The sequence below is a fragment of the Saccopteryx bilineata genome, chromosome 6 (assembly GCF_036850765.1).
Source record: "Saccopteryx bilineata isolate mSacBil1 chromosome 6, mSacBil1_pri_phased_curated, whole genome shotgun sequence".
NCBI lineage: Eukaryota > Metazoa > Chordata > Mammalia > Chiroptera > Emballonuridae > Saccopteryx > Saccopteryx bilineata.
Genome location: NC_089495.1, coordinates 112,141,265 through 112,157,429, shown reverse-complemented (window position 1 = coordinate 112,157,429; position 16,165 = coordinate 112,141,265). Strand labels below are relative to the sequence as shown.

Below are 16,165 nucleotides of genomic sequence, written 5' to 3'. Positions count from 1 at the left end.
GCAGACGCGGCGCTCGGGTCCCCAGCTCCGGCGCGGAACACAGGAAGCCGGCGCGGCCGCCTGAAACCTCCCACTTCCACGGCGCGCACGCGGCGCACCCTCAAGTCCCAGACGGCAGCCTCTGCCCTGGCGCCGCCACCGCTGGATGGGATGCCGAGCCCCGCGTGCTCGCGGGCGCAGCGGCAGGGCGCACCCGGCTCTCCTCGGCTGTACCGCCGGACGCCAGGCGAGGCGGGAGTCACCGACCCTCCGCGGGGCCCGCCCCTCCCGTGCCCACGCGGTCCCCGACTCGGGACAGCAGGAGAGCACCGGTCGAGGGAGGACCCCAGGCGACGCTACATCTCATACTGGCCGCTGCGTCGGGGAACGCACAGACAGCCACTGACAGTCACTGCCGCCCTGGGCCCGCTCTCACCTGCCTGCACCGTGTCCGAGAGGTCGTGTGCCGGCGCTGCGGTCCTGGGAAACTCCTTCAGTTTCCTGGCGCTGAGGTTCAACCCCCCAGAATGGGCTGCCTCCTCCAGCGCGCGCTCCAGACCCCGGTTCAAGGGCAGGTTGAAGCCCCCAGTGCTGCCGCCGCCGCCGCCTCCCCCAGCCCCGCCGTTGGCTCCGGTTCCTCCGTGGTGCTGATGGTGGTGGTGGTGGTGGTGGTGGTGGGGATGATGATGTGGGTGCAGAGTCTGCACGGAGAGGGCAGGGACGAAAGGTTGGGGTTCGCTTCCCGGCGTCGCCATCTTCTCCCGGGCCGCCACCCCCACCCCGCCCGGCCGCTCCTGCGGTGGGGCGTCACAGGTTTCCGGGAGCGGGGACGGCACCTCGTGCGAAGTTCTTGCCGCGCTCCACCGAAAGATGCTGGCGGAAAGGGAGGAGGGTGTGGCAGGCGACGAAGAGGCTGCAGTGTGGCAGCTCGGCACCGAAGGTTTCCCGTCCCGAGCAAGCTGAAGACTGCGGCGGCGGCGGCAGGCAGCGCGCATGTGTCTCCACCCTCCCTGCGCCCTCCTCTGCGCCGCTCTCACCCCTCCTCCGCCGGCTGCTCTCTCCTCCTCCTTCCCCCAAGCTGTCAGTCCAGCAGCTCCGAGACTTCCTTCGCGGCTAACCCGGCTGGCACGCGTTGCTTGCCTGCTCTCAACCCAGCAGTTTCCGGGATGGGGGGAGAGAGCGCGAGATTTAAGGGGTCTGAGAAGACGGCGACAAGGAGATAGATGGGATTTAAATACAGTAAGGTCACGGGGAGGTGAGAGGTTATCTCAATTCTGCGAATTATTCTGGCTCTTTGACACAGAATTCCTCCAGAGGCCGTTTTCCACTAGATGACTAACCAACAGACAACCCTGGCATTTGAGTGCCTACAGTGAGCCAGGCATTGCTCTAGGTAGTCTACATTAATTATTAATACAGTAACCTCATGAGCAGGGGGAAATATTTTCTCCAGTCTACAGAGGAAGTTAAGAAACTTGTCTAAGGTCAGCCAGGCACTCAGCGGTGGAGCTGGACTCGAACTTGTAGCCCTCAGACTCTGCGGTTGCCTGCGTACTTCCATGTCCTGCACAAACAGGAAGAACAGGTTCTGGAGTGAGGGTAAAAAACAGAAACAAAAAAACTGCAGACCCAGAAAGAAAGGATTTTCAAAGTGAGGGTAGTTTTTATGGTAGACGGAATACATTATCACATAAGGGACAGGGGCTGCCTCTTGCTAACTGAGCCGCAGAATTGGGTGGTGCAGTTAGAGGTTAGAAAACCAGTGATCCCAGCAAGCCAGTGATGGGTTGAACTTGTGCACAAGCACCTTGGTGGACTCGTGCCAATCCTCTTCCTTGCCCCTGTGGGGCATGGAAACTGACATGCCTGTTTGCAAACAAATTTGTGTTTGCTCTGATCAAGACGGGTACAACAGATGAGACAGAACACCGTAAGGGAAGACCAGTTAGAAGCCTGATGAAGTCCCACTCCTTTCTGCAGTTTCAGCTCCAACTCTAGGGCTTTTATTTTTGCTCTCTACCCAAAGCTTGATCGTCACGGTAAGCGGTAAGCGACTTGGCTAGGGGAAATGAAGATGCGGGTGCAGGTCAAGAACGAAAATAATACAACCCTTGGAGTAGAGGAGCCGGTCTTTTAAAAGGGAAATGCAGAAAGGTGATGGTCTGAGCAAAAGTCTGGAACTTGTGACTGAATGGACTAGGATGGCATGATCTTCGTCACTTGCATTGACTGCGTACGTAGTTGTCCTTGTTCCTAAGAGACTTTAGGTTGAGTCAAACATTCTAACCGTGGAGGAGACAAGCGCCACCTGCTGGTATCCTTCCCCCAAACCTCCCTCACCAATCTCGTTTCCACTCAGCCTCCCAGACTTTTAAAAACCAGGCTTGAAAGTTGTAACAACAATAAATGAAAGTTTACTTACATCATTTATAAAAAACTAACATACCTTCCCCTCTTCTGACTGGTCTTTCCCCAAAAGGGAAGTCAAGAACAGAGAGAAAACGAAAAATATTTTTCAATAGAAAACCTTCCCTAAAGCCAGGTGGTAGTTTTGTGAGCTGTTTGCAGGGTAAGGCTGGACATCTGGCAGACTGCAATTGTAGTTGAGACTACGAATCATTTTAGAGGAAATCATGAAATATGAGTGCATGATTTGATTTTTTAACAAATGTTCAGAGCCCTGGGCAGTTGGTTCAGTGGATAGAGCGTCCATCCGGGCGTATGGACATCCCCGTTTGATTTTTGGTCAGGGCACACGTGAGAAGCGACCAACTGCTTCTCTGCTTTTTTCCCTCTCCCTCTTCCCCTTCTCTCTCTTACCTCCTGCAGCCAGTGGCTCCACTGGTTGATTGGTTCCAGCAATGACCCTGAAAAAAAAAAAGATCAGTTATTTTGTTCGGTTGATCTAATCAGTGTAGTTTGCTTTACCTTCCACACAGATTACTAAAGTGTAAACTCCTTGAGGAAGGGATCTGATCATTTTTGCAGTTCCCTCTCTATGTTCCAAACCTGGAGGAATACTTTGTATATAATAAGTACACAATGAATATTAGTAATTAAGCATTGTACAATAGACCAAGTGTTCTACAGGTTGTCATTTGTTGACAGAGATTTCAAACGATGTCCCTAAATAAAGGAGTTTTTCCTTAAAATGGAGTAGAAACAGATCTCACTTATTTCCAAATATTCAAGAAACTCAACAAGCCATTTTTTTTTCTTGTTGTCTTGCTTTTTCACTCTTTTTTTTTTCAATAAGATGGACATCTCTGTTTTACTTAATACCCTTTTTACTTCCTCTGAAAACAGTACTCTCTTCTTGTTTCACCCTGCCTGCTCTGTACATATATTCTATACATGTTCTGGGAGCAGCCATGTAACATTGACCAAACTGGCTGTCTTGTTTCATCCAGGAGTGGACTTCTGACAGAGCACGGCAAGCATCTTGATGGTGTTCAGATCCTAGATTCGAACTGTTTGTGGATCATAACCTTGGTTGCCATGAGATAGCCAATATATTTCTAATATGTTATGATGTTTGCTTAAGTCAATTTTATTTGACTTTTTGTTGATGCAGCCAAGAGTTATAAATAATATATTCAATTTACCATATATTTTTTTAAACAAGGGACACATTTTCATTGAGAAGAACTTTTATTTATTTATTTATTTTAGTTTTTTTTTATTTTTTTTATTTTAGATTTTATTTATTCATTTTAGAGAGAGGAGACACACACAGAGAGAGAGAGAGACAGAGAGAGAAGGGAGGGAGGAGCAGAAAGCATCAACTCCCATATGTGCCTTGACCAGGGAAGCCTGGGGTTTCGAACCAGCGACCTCAGTATTCCAGGTCGATGCTTTTACCCACTACGTCACAGCAGGTCAGGCCAATTTACCATATTTTGATCTTTATTTCTCCTTGTTTTTCTATATAGCTTCATTTTTGGGTAGTCCAAAAATAATCTTCTACAAACTATTTGGATGATGGTAGCAGATTTTTTTCATGCTTTGTCTTTATACCTTCCAACTGTTTCACAAATTGATTGGAATTCAAATTACTGAGAAAACAGAGAAAATAGAAATACATCTTTAAATATTGACTACTAGAAGGAAAGTTGACTAGTTTCATCAACAAATGAAAACAGTTTAAAAACCTTTTTTTAATTATTATTATTATTATTCTCATGATCAGAAAAGATACCAAATCTTGGACTCGTCCAATTTAAGACCCAGCTCTTGCTCTGGCCAGATAGCACAGTTGGTTGGCATGTCGGCCTGTAGTGCAGAGGTTGCCAGTTCAATCCTTGATCAGGGCACATAAAGGAATGGATCAATGTTCCTGTCTCTCTCTCTCTCTCTCTCTCTCTCTCTCTCTCTTTCTCTCCCTTCCTCTCCCTCTATAATCAATAAAATAAACATTTTTTAAAAAGTGAAAATATAAAAAAGAGTCAGCCCTTTTAGTCTTGCCTCAGAAATAGAGCTGTGGACAAGCTTATGAGAACCAAACTTATTAAGAATGGTAGACAGATTTGGGCATAGTTATTCAGCCCATATCACCTTAGAAACTACTGAGAATTCTCTTTTGGTCGGAACTCAAAGCATTTGCTGAGAACTGGTTATGGTCAGTTGTGTGTGTCCTATGTGTCCTTCACGGTCCTTATTGCCCTCACTGCCCCCTTCAGCCACAGCTAATTGGACAAGAGGGGCTGACACAGGTCCTGTCATCCTAACACAGATGAGTTCACCCATCAGACTCCCTGAAAATGTAAGCAAAAGCACACTGAGACCATAGTCAACAACAGACAAAGGCAGACAGAATCAGGCTTATTCACAGCATTTCACCTTGACATTCTCAAACTCCTCCATGTTAGTTTCCCCTTCCTAAAAAAGAAGCAAGAATATTCGGGCCCTGGCCGATTGGCTCAGCAGTAGAACGTCCGCCTAGCGTGCGGAGGACCCGGGTTCGATTCCCGGCCAGGGCACACAGGAGAAGCGCCCATTTGCTTCTCCACACCTCCAACGCGCTTTCCTCTCTGTCTCTCTCTTCCCCTCCCGCAGCCAAGGCTCCATTGGAGCAAAGATGGCCCGGCGCTGGGGATGGCTCTGTGGCCTCTGCCTCAGGCGCTAGAGTGGCTCTGGTCGCAACATGGCGACGCCCAGGATGGGCAGAGTATCGCCCCCTGGTGGGCAGAGCGTAGCCCCTGGTGGGCGTGCCAGGTGGATCCTGGACGGGCGCATGCGGGAGTCTGTCTGACTGTCTCTCCCCATTTCCAGCTTCCGAAAAATACAAAAAAAAAAAAAAAAAAAAAAAAAGAATATTCCGATTAGCATGACCATTTTCTGTTACTCCCGCCACATGCTTTTAGTACTAAAATATCTGCTTTTTGCTGTATCTGTAAATGTCGTAAATGTCCATCTGTAAGTGATCAGTGTATGTTGTATTAATTAGCTTTTAACTACATCAAGGACGGACCTCAGTCCTTTTCTGTGTGACCCACTGCCTAGAAGATTCAATAAACAAAGTTGTCTGACTGAGATATTTGTACACTGTAAGGCAACTAATAACACCAAAATAAATTTCTCCACACATAACAATACTGCCTTGGACATGTGTAGGAAATTTTTCTAGCATTCCATAACACTAATTTGAACCAGTTGCTTAGTGAATCAGAATGAAAAAGATGAGGACAATGTTCTGAGCTTTTCATAAAGCTGAATGCATTCAATTTCAATAACTGTACTTAGTGTGACTTGTGCCTTTCCTGTAGTTTTTCCAGTGGAAAAAAATAATAACAAAACAATGGCCATAAAAAAAATTCTAGTGTTTATTAGTGTTCTTTTTTTCTTTAGCATTTTATTCAATTTTCAGAGAAGAGAGGGAGAGAGAGAGAGAAGGGGGAGGAGCAAGAAACATCAACTCCCTTATGTGCCTTGACCAGGCAAGCCCAGGGTTTCAAACTGGCAACCTCAGTGTTCCAGGTTGACGCTTTAGCCACTTCACCACCACAGGTCAGGCTTAGTATTCTTATTTTTAGAGAAATAAAAAGTAGCATGACCTGTGGTGGTGCAGTGGATGAAGAGTCAATCTGGAACGCTGAGGTTGCTGGTTCAAAACCTCAGGCTTGCCTTTTATGAGTTGATCAAAAAGCTTAGGAACTGCTTGCTTAGATTCTCGGTTTTCTTAAAAGGGAGTTAGTCATACTTACCTTCAATTACCTGCCTTCAAGTACTTTGTCAAGCTCTGCTCACACCAGCTATAACTCAGTGCAATGCCTGTGAGTTTCTGTGAGCGTGTATGGTTTGCTGTGTCTCCACCCTACTGTCTTTCTATTTTCTAGGCTTCCTTATTCCAGAACTTTTTAAAAACTATTTATTTATTTTTGTATTTTTCTGAAGTTGGAAATGGGGAGGCAGTCAGACAGACTCCCGCATGCGCCCGACCGGGATCCACCCAGCATGCCCACCAGGGGGTGATGCTCTGCCCCTCTGGGGTATTGCTCTGTCGCTGGCATACCCACCAGGGGGCAATGCTCTGCCCATCTGGGGTGTTGCTCTGTCGCAACCAGAGCCATTCTAGCGCCTGAGGCAGAGGCCATGGAGCCATCCTCAGCGCCTGGGCCAACTTTGCTCCAATGGAGCCTTGGCTGCTGGAGGGGAAGAGAGAAACAGAGAGGAAGGAGAGGGGGAGGGGTGGAGAAGCAGATGGGCACTTCTCCTGTGTGCCCTGGCCAGGAATCAAACCCGGGACTCCTGCATGCCAGGCCGATGCTCTACCATTGAGCCAACCGGCCAGGGCCACTTATTCCAGAATTTATCACAAGTCTGAAAAGAATTACCACCTTTGGATTTTGAAATGCTACAGAGCAGATTCTTGTCTAACCCCAGCTTTTTTGTCCTCTCCCCCCCCAGCCACCCACCAACAAAATTTTTAACCCCTCACAGGGGCACCTTTTTACTCCTCATGGAGCAGAACAGCAGCCACCACTACCACGCGGCCAGCCCCGCTCTGCCTCTTGCCCCTGTTATCTCAGATTAAGGTGGAGCTCTAGCTCCTAGGCCAGGGAGGCATTGTTTATATGCCCTTTCCCACTGCAGCTTCCACTAAGTAAAGACTCCACAAAATCTGGGCCATCGTGATAAGATTCTCAAAGAGGCTGCCTCCTAGAACAAGTCTCTAGATGACAACAGAGGAACTGTCTGTGAATGAACTAATGATACATGCTTTTAGTCTTTGTTTATTTTCATAAATAAACTTGGTCTCACAATAAATTTCCAATGTTGCATGATTTTTATTTTTTATAACAAGATTTTAAAATATGTATGTGATATTCTAAACTAATGGTTCTCAAAGTGTGCGCCAGGGTGCACTGATGCACCCTAGAAAATTTCCAGGTGTGCCCTGTGGTAATCCAGAGAAATATGTGCCTGTTGGGGACCAAAAAACCAACAGAGTTTTTGGAGTTTAGATTTTTGGGGGACAGAGGTGCAGGGAATTGGCTGTAAGCTCACAGTCTGCCCAAATCTGCACCTCACTTGCCTGATTAGGTTGCAAAAGGCTGTTAAGCTGTGGTGCTGGATTGTTTACACTACCCCCACCATGTTCCCCAGAAAGACTGGAGGCAAGTTTCTTCTATCCTTTGTTTGGTGTAAAGTTAAGATGTTACGTACAGTGAGGGCTTTCTGCACTCAACACAATTAAGAGTAAAAAGAGAGGAATTCTTCAATGTATTGACAAGGAAATGAAAGTTTACCTTTCAAATATATGCCCAAATATTGAAGAAATCACTAGGACACGTCAGGCTCATGTTTCTCGTAAACACAAGAATGAAAAAACTTAACACATTCATACCAAGACCTGCCAAATTTACTAAATCTTACTAAGAACGTATCTATATACATATAAAAATAATTTTTTGGTTTTTTTTATTTTTTAACCCCTCTTTTTTATGAATTCTAAAAAATGTAACATAAAAATGTTTTTTAATGTCAGAATAAATTTAATTTTGTCATATTTATTTTGTTTAATTGCCATAAAATCACACATAGACTTTATATTTTTTCTTTAATATTTGACTTAATTATTATAACATATTTCTCAGAAATTTGTAAATAGTGCCCCTACAATTATTTGTAGGATTTTAAATGTGCCCCAACTTCAGAAAGTTGAGAACCACTGTTCTAAACAATTGTGTAGACAATGACAACATTCTGATCTAGAACTCGTGAGAGATGATAGTATTTCAAAAGAACCTATGAGGAAAATAGAGCTCGGACCACTTAGGGTGAAAAGTTGATTGTAACAAAAAGAAATTCTTTGACTTAATGAGGTTGATATCTCCTTAAATAAGTAAGTAGTAAGGGGAGAAATGTCAGTGAGCAATAGCTGACTCTCTGGTTTCTGTCAGAAGTTTCTTAAGAAGCTACCAAAGGAAGTCACTAGAAAATAAGGAAGGATGGATAGGCACTAAGTGACAGGACTTTCACTTATAAAGAACTGTAATTTTAAGCAACTTGCTTTTTAAACATGTGAATAAAAATATTAGATAGTAAATAATATTAGACAATAGCTTTACTATGATTGGTTTTTCTAAATATTTCATCTGTTCATGTGATCATTATTGGCTTATAATATAATGCAGATTGTGTTATTGGTTTATCACATAACAACCACGTGAAGTATTTAGGGGAAGCAATTGCTTGTTGATAAGTAAATTGTTTAATGTGCAATGTATAAACTGAAGCAACATTGTCTAACAAATGTTCCTCTGAATATTAGTTCTTTAGGCTCTTAGTAACCATAGTGCATAAAGGACTCCATTGCCGAATAAGATTGAGTTAATAAAAATGTTTAGAAGTTATTTTACTCTGAGACCTCTCTGAATCTTTGGTGTACTAATATGCATTATAAATATGCAGGAGGGTGGGATAGTTCACATCCAGGTTTTCCCATATATATTTAATTAGTAAATCTCTTCTTGTACAACTATTTTCCTTTGACCATATAATGAGAAACCCTAGACTGGGGTAATTTCTCTCACTGATATTATCTATAATATATCACAGTTTAACAGATTAAAATTTGCTGCCAAATCAGTATTGAAAATTATGTCAAGCCTTGACCAGTTGGTTCAGTGGTAGAGCATCGGCCAGGCATGTGGATGTCCCAGGTTTGATTTCTGGTCAAGGCACACAGGAGAAACAACCATTGCTTCTTCACCCCCTCCTCCTCCTCCACCTTCTCCCCCTCTCTCTTTCCTTCGTCCCCTCTCACAGACATGGCTTGATTGGTTCGAGCACATGGCTCTGTGGAGCCTCCTCCTCAGATGCTAAAAATAGCTCAGTTGCAAGCATTTCCTCAGAGGAACAGAGCATTGGCCCCAGATGAGGGGTTGCCAGGTGGATCTCAGTCGGGGTGCATGTAGAAATCTGAGTCTCTATCTCCCTTCCTCTAACTTGGAAAAGAAGAAAAAATAATAATAATAAAATAAAAGTATGCCAAGTGTCACTAATGTAGACCCTCCTCAACCAATACCATTCTGGGCCTGTTGTTCATTAGGTGGATTTTAAAAGAAAAAAAGTCTTCCTATTTGTACTTACGGTACATGGCATCTAACTAAAACAGTGGTTTATGTATTCCCCAAAGGCAATTTTTTAGACTCTTGATGTCATTACAAGGATATTTTCCAAACCCAAGGTTGTCATTACTGTCTAGTCAAATGTAGAACTAGAGAGTGGCCCCCAGCATAGCTACTCCCCGGAACTAGTAGGGAAATGTGTTGTGGCTACAGTGGCATTAAGCTTTCTACATTCAGGCGCTATCTCTGTTCATGCACAAAGGGTTTAGATGTGGAGAACTTCGCACGATTTCTCATATTATTCCAAGGCATACTGTGAAGAGGGGCCATAGCTAGACTTAGAAATAAGGCAGGACCATGAAGTGATGGTGCAGAAGCAAAGAATGTCTTAGAAAGAAAGGTTATCCCTTTCTTATCTCCTGGCAAACCAGGTCAACAGGTAGCACAACCCACCATGCTTCACAAGCAAAACTGGTTAGAACTTTCTTAAATTTATCATTGGTGCAAAAAAAGCAAAGTCGGGATTAATGGGGTTGAGACTAGAGGACTGACTAGGAAGGAAGTTCGCAGCAATGATGGTGAACAGTGCTTGAATCCTTTTCAATAACCACAGACGAGTGTGTTTGCAGGTCCATTACAGCCACTGGAAGCCTCAGATAACCTAGTAAGAGCAAGAATAATCTTGGGATCAGGCAGGTTAAAGTGAACTGCACACCTGTAATTGGGAGTATGTATGGTAGAGTCCAGCTCTGGGAGAAATGTCAGTAAGTCAACAGGGGCCTGGCCCCAGTTGGCTGTGATTCAAGACTGGCCTATGCTCCATGGTGAACTGCACTCCACTGAGGGAGCAATTGTATGGCACAGGATATCTCCATAAGAATGTATAAGAAAATGTTAACAGTAAGTGCTTATGGGAAAAAATTGGGAGGATTGGGTGGGGAAAAGAATTATCTTTCTCCAGATACCTACCTGTTCACTGTGAATATTTTGCTTGTTCATCCGTAACCCCTTTTGAAACAATTAATTAATTAGATTTTTAAAAATACCAGTGAAGGCAATTGAGCATGGATCAATATTCACTGGAGAGCTGTTGTTAAGTCCTGGAGAAGATTTACGTGATATAATAAACCCTGATGGATAAACTGCAAGTGAAGAAGCCAACATAGCGTTACAGTGAAAAGAAGTGACATAAGGAGGACATGGTTTACCGTGAGGCACAGGGCCTGTGGAAGGATGGATAGATGAGAAATATTTGGAAGAGACAATGGAGCTTCAGTATTCAGCGAGTTTGCTGAGCCACATCAAAGTCCGGAAGGAAGAAGTTCCCGGAAGGAAGAAGTGGGAGTGAAGGTGGAATGGTTGATTAGAGGTATAATGGCCAGGAAATGGGAGGAGTCAAGAAGAGTGGAATCGGGATAGATGGAAAGACTCAGATGCCTTCTCTGAGCCTGGACTAAAAGAAGTCAGGAGCCCTAAGCAAGAACATTAACATGCCAAAGTAATGATTCAGACACCTCTAAGACTGTATGCTGAAAGGTCAAGAATCTGTATGTATACCATCTGCTAAGAGCAGAACTGGCGGTGAGTGGTGGGAAAGGAGATTATGAACGATCTTTTTAAATCAAAAAGCTGCAGAGTGTGCATCCCATTGTAATTAGAAATATTTGATCTTTGACTTTGAACCCTAACTAGCACATTGACTTACCACTGAAATCTTGTATCTTGCCACAAGTGACGTTTCTCCCCTTGGGTATGTCTGTTTGTTTACACTGCTATGGATTACAAAACCTAACATGTGTAAAAACATATAGCCTACCTGGCCGGTTGGCTCAGTGGTAGAGCGTCGGCCTGGCATGCAGAAGTCCCAGGTTCGATTTCCAGCCAGGGCACACAGGAGAAGCGCCCATCTGCTTCTCCACCCCTCCCCCTCTCCTTCCTCTCTGTCTCTCTCTTCCCCTCCCACAGCGAGGCTCCATTGGAGCAAGGATAGCCCCGGCGCTGGGGATGGCTCCTTGGCCTCTGCCCCAGGCGCTGAAGTGGCTCTGGTCGCGACAGAGCGATACCCCGGAGAAGCAGGCAGAGCATCGCCCCCTGGTGGGCAGAGCGTCGCCCCCTGGTGGGCGTGCTGGGTGGATCCCAGTCGGGCACATGCAGGAGTCTGTCTGACTGTCTATCCCCGTTTCCAGCTTCAGAAAAATACAAAAAAAAAACACAAAAAAAAAACAACAACCCAAAAAACAAACATACAGCCTGGTGAATAAGATAGAAAATAAACTGGCTCCTGGTAAAAGACCAGTTCTCTCCTAAACTCTCTGCAGACAAGACAATACTACACTAGGGTATTTGTACATAGCTTGCCATGTCCTCAGCCAGGAAAGCCTCAGGAATCTTGTCTAACTTCTCCATTCTTCAGGTTGGGAAACTGAAATAAATCCAGAAGGTGAATTACCCTATGTTATTCAGCTGGCCAGTGCAGAAAAACTCGGGTCTCCATTTCTTATCTCTTGTGTTCTCATTGTCCCTCAGAGAACTGATATCTTTGACTATCCCACTACCTGCCATGTTTGTACATCTGCTCCTGTCCTTTCAGCAATGTGTTTGATTTGCTTTTTGTCTGGATATGACTTTATTAAAGGGAGATCACCTAAGGCGCTCGGTGACAGGACTGATCCTGAATAAAGGCGATGGTTGGAGCTGGTCCAAGGAACCTGAGATGGTCTATTTATCTGCCTGTGGATAGGACAAACAGGGTGCCCTGTGCCCGCTGAGGGATGATGTAAGTACCCCCCCAAATCAGGAAAAACCCAAGGTTATGATTATTCAGGATCTCTTCTGCTATGATAAGAAAAGCTGGGTTCACTTGGCCTTCACACCAGTGGCTACAAAATATTCTGGGGTTTGCAGATACTTTGAGGTTCTTTGACAAGAGATATACTCTCGGCCTGACCTGTGGTGGCTCAGTGGATAAAGCATCAACTTGGAATGCTGAGGTTGCCGGTTCAAAACCCTAAGCTTGCCTGGTCAAGGCACATATGGGAGTTGATGCTTCCTGTTCCTCCCCACTTTTTCTCTCTCTCTCTCCTCTCTAAAATGAATAAATAAATTAAAAATATATATATTAAAAAAAAAGAGATATACTCTCTTCCAAGGAAAAAAAATAAATAAACATTAAATCCTACATACACTGATTTGTATATAATTTCAAAGGTATTAAAGATGCTCTGAACCTTCGAGGGCTGGTCAAGCACTATCTAATTGGACTGACTCTTACCAAACCTTCCTTCAAAGAAAAAATCTCAATAGAAGCAATTTACTCCATAAGACTATCAATATTCCACTTTTTGTGTACAGAAGGTTTTCTTCTCCTGAACCCCTGATATTTTCCTTGGGCACAGAGGGAACTATGTGGCATAGGAACTGTCTTCTAGCACATAAGTAGAGTTGAAGGGTAGCTGAGATCATGCTTGATAGATAAAATGGCTACTCAGCCACCATCTTTCTTAAAAACAGTGCAAGCCTGTTGGGCAGATAAAATGTATTATGCTCACTTTGTTAAAGATAACAGGAGGAGGCCGTCTCCCAGGTGATATTAATGTGTGTTGGGGTGGGCTAAAGGCAGGCAGAATCCTTTAGCCTGGGGCTTGGTTTTGGGATTAAGCCTTTCCTACCTTTTTTTGATGTAGGGCGGTACAATCCTATCATGCCTCAGAGGGTGACTTTGTATTAGAGACTTCCCTGTTTTGTATATTGGATTAAGGGTTTGGATTTCTACACTATAAAATGGGGACGGGCCTGACCTGTGGTGGCGCAGTGGATAAAGCATCAACCTGGAAATACTGAGGTCGCCGGTTCAAAACCCTGGGCTTGCCTGGTCAAGGCACATATGGGAGTTGATGCTTCCAGCTCCTCTCCCCTTCTCTCTCTCTGTTTCTCTCTCTCCCTCTCTCTCTCCTCTCCAAAAATGAATAAATAAAATTAAAAAAAAATTAAAATGGGGACGGAATGAGAGTTTGGTCTCTTGGTTCCTGGGATGATTAGCATGAGAGAGCAGAGGGAGCAGAGCAGAGAGCAGAAAGAGGCCATGTGGCCAGGAAAAGCAGCCAAGATGGTGGAGTGCTGAGTGAGATGCCAGTTTGTGTAGAGTTTGTATTTGGGATAAGGAAGGAGATGGGGAACTGAGGAGAATAAGGCTGGTGAGCTAGAAACCTTTGATTCTAGGAAACTCGGATAAGTCAGTGGCTTTGTGAGCACTGAGTGTGACTGGGTTTTGGAGCCCAGTGTGTATTTTTACTTGCCCGCCGGGTGCAAGGTAGGATTAAAGGCTATGGCCCACCAGTTTTTGGCTCCATTGTTTCTTTACAGACTGTCCGAATCCAATGCAAACCTGCAAGGGCTGGGCTGCTCTGATGGTGGCCCTGGCCATGGCTCCTGGCTTTACAAAGCCTGAAGGAGGAAGAAGGACTTGCCTACTCAGTAATCTGGCTCAGACCTCTATTGCAGCTGGATGTTGATAGGCACAACTGAATTAGAGTGCAGACAATTTTGATAAACTGTGGTGCCACCCACAACCACAAACAAAAGAAGATATCTTGCAGCCACCTTTGCCCAAGGTCCTTTGATGAATCCATATAACCCTTGCCCCGTTCCTCTCTTGGAGCTGACACCATTTGGTGGTCTCAGCCTGTTTATACCCAGGTGTCACAACCAGAGCCCCCTCCCTAATCACTATCTCACTGAAAATCCTGCTCTCTTCCTCTCATGCCTCATAGAGGCCCTTCAGAATTATACCACCTTAGACCCCTCTAGCACAGAAGGACAACTAGTCCTTCACATGAATTACATTTCTTAGTTTGCATCTGGAATCTGGCACAAATTACAGAAGTTAGAAGATGGCCCTCAAACCCGTCAACAAGATCTATTAAAACTGACCTTTAAGGTCATTGTTGGTCAAATAAGTTTGTAAATATGATGTATATGTTTGCTCACTTATAGTTTGCATTGAGTTTGGGAGATAGGCTGTAATCTGGCAAAGTCCTTATAGCCTAAGGCTTAGTTTTAACACTAAGCCTTTCCCACCCTTTTAATACTAAAATCTTTTCAACTTCCTTCTAATACTAAGATCTTCTCAAAACTAAGCTTTTCCCCACACCCTTGACTGGTACATGATGTGGGGTGGTGCACTCTTTGAGGAATCCCATTTATGCCTCAGATAAGTGGCTTTGTGTCAGAGACTTCTTTATTTGTATATTGGCTTAAAGGCTTTAATTTCTACACTATAAAATAAAGCAGACCCGGGGCTCTCTTGCTCAGTTCCTGCCATCAGCATTGCAGAGGAGAGGCAGCCAAGTTTGTGCAGAGAGAAGGAGAAGGGGAACAGAGGTGAATAAGGCTGATGAGGAACCTTTGATTCTAGGAAACTCGGATGAGTCAGTGGCTTTGGGAGCCCTGAATGGAAAAGGAAGTGTTTTTCCGCTTGCTGTATTTACTCGCTTGCCAGGTGCGAGCTAGGATGAAAGATAATGGCCCACCAGTTCTTGGCTCCGTTGTTTCATTACCATCTGTCCAAATTAAATGCAAACCTGCACGGACCAGGCAGCTCTGATGGTGGCCGTGACTGCTGGGCCTACAGTCATTAATAACCAAGATGAGGAGGCAAAGAAACAGAAGGTAGCTGAATACCAGATGCTTGCTGCTGCCATCAAGGGTTCACAAGGTCAACAGTCCTGAAACAGTCAAAATGGACATCAGGCCAATGGCCAAAATAACAGTAATGCTCTGCCTAATGCCTACTTCAAGTGCAGCAATGAAGGTCACTGGGCTAGCAAGTGCCCTAATCCAGGCCACACCCCAAAGTCCTAACTCCTTTACAGTGGGCCCCATTGGAAATTGGACTGTGATCTGACCTCTCTAAGTAAGACCTCATCCCTTTCTAAGCTGGCTGGCCTCTATCCTTTCTGGAGTTGATAGGACTGGCTGCTGAAGACTGAAGGTACCTAAGGACACAGGGACAACCTACTCTGCTTTGCCTGAATATAGAGGTCCCTTAAAGGATGCGGGTATCTTAGTTGTGGGAGTTGACAGCCAGGTCTCCCAACTCCATTCTACTACTCCTCTGTCCTGTTCTTTAGGGACCCAGACCTTTACTTATACACAGAGGTGGATTAAGGTCTGTTGAAGAAAATGTTGGGCTCCTTAATAAAAGAAAGTCAAGGAAATTAAAAATACATGTTAACCGATTGGAGACAAGATGTCAGCAGAGTAGGCAGATGCACAGACTCCCAGCTCACACCACTAAACTGGATTACAAATTAATTTAGGAACAATGAATGTGAAAAACCAACTTTGGAATACAAGAACAAGTCTCAAAAACCAAAGAGCAAAGAAGAAGCCACACCGAGCCTCATAGGGAGTGTAAGGGTACAGTGGAGGCTCCTCTGCTTCCAGGAGTGAGGGGAGGCTAAGGCTGAGCCCTCTGTGCTCTCATTCCGAGGAGAAGAGCAGAAAATATTGCTCACAGACACTTGCCTGGGGACCTGGGAATGAGGTGTGCTGAGAGGACTGGCTTGTCTTCCAAAAGGAAAGTAGGCAGAGGGAGACAGACGATGATGGGCAGA

At 44.9% G+C, this 16,165-nt stretch overlaps 1 protein-coding gene across 4 annotated transcripts in view; it reads right to left on the bottom strand.

The window, feature by feature from the left end:
* The window catches only part of LRCH1 (leucine rich repeats and calponin homology domain containing 1), a 219,951-nt gene extending 216,872 nt beyond the window's left edge, over positions 1 to 3,079 (bottom strand). The window contains exon 1 of one of the 4 annotated variants that reach the window (XM_066235024.1): positions 416 to 3,079. In XM_066235024.1, coding sequence (XP_066091121.1) covers positions 416 to 974 — 559 coding nt within the window. In that variant the 5' untranslated portion in view covers positions 975 to 3,079. The remainder of the gene's footprint in view (positions 1 to 415) is intronic. The other 3 variants (XM_066235026.1, XM_066235025.1, XM_066235027.1) reach the window with 3 other exon arrangements.
* Positions 3,080 to 16,165: the final 13,086 nt, after the last annotated feature.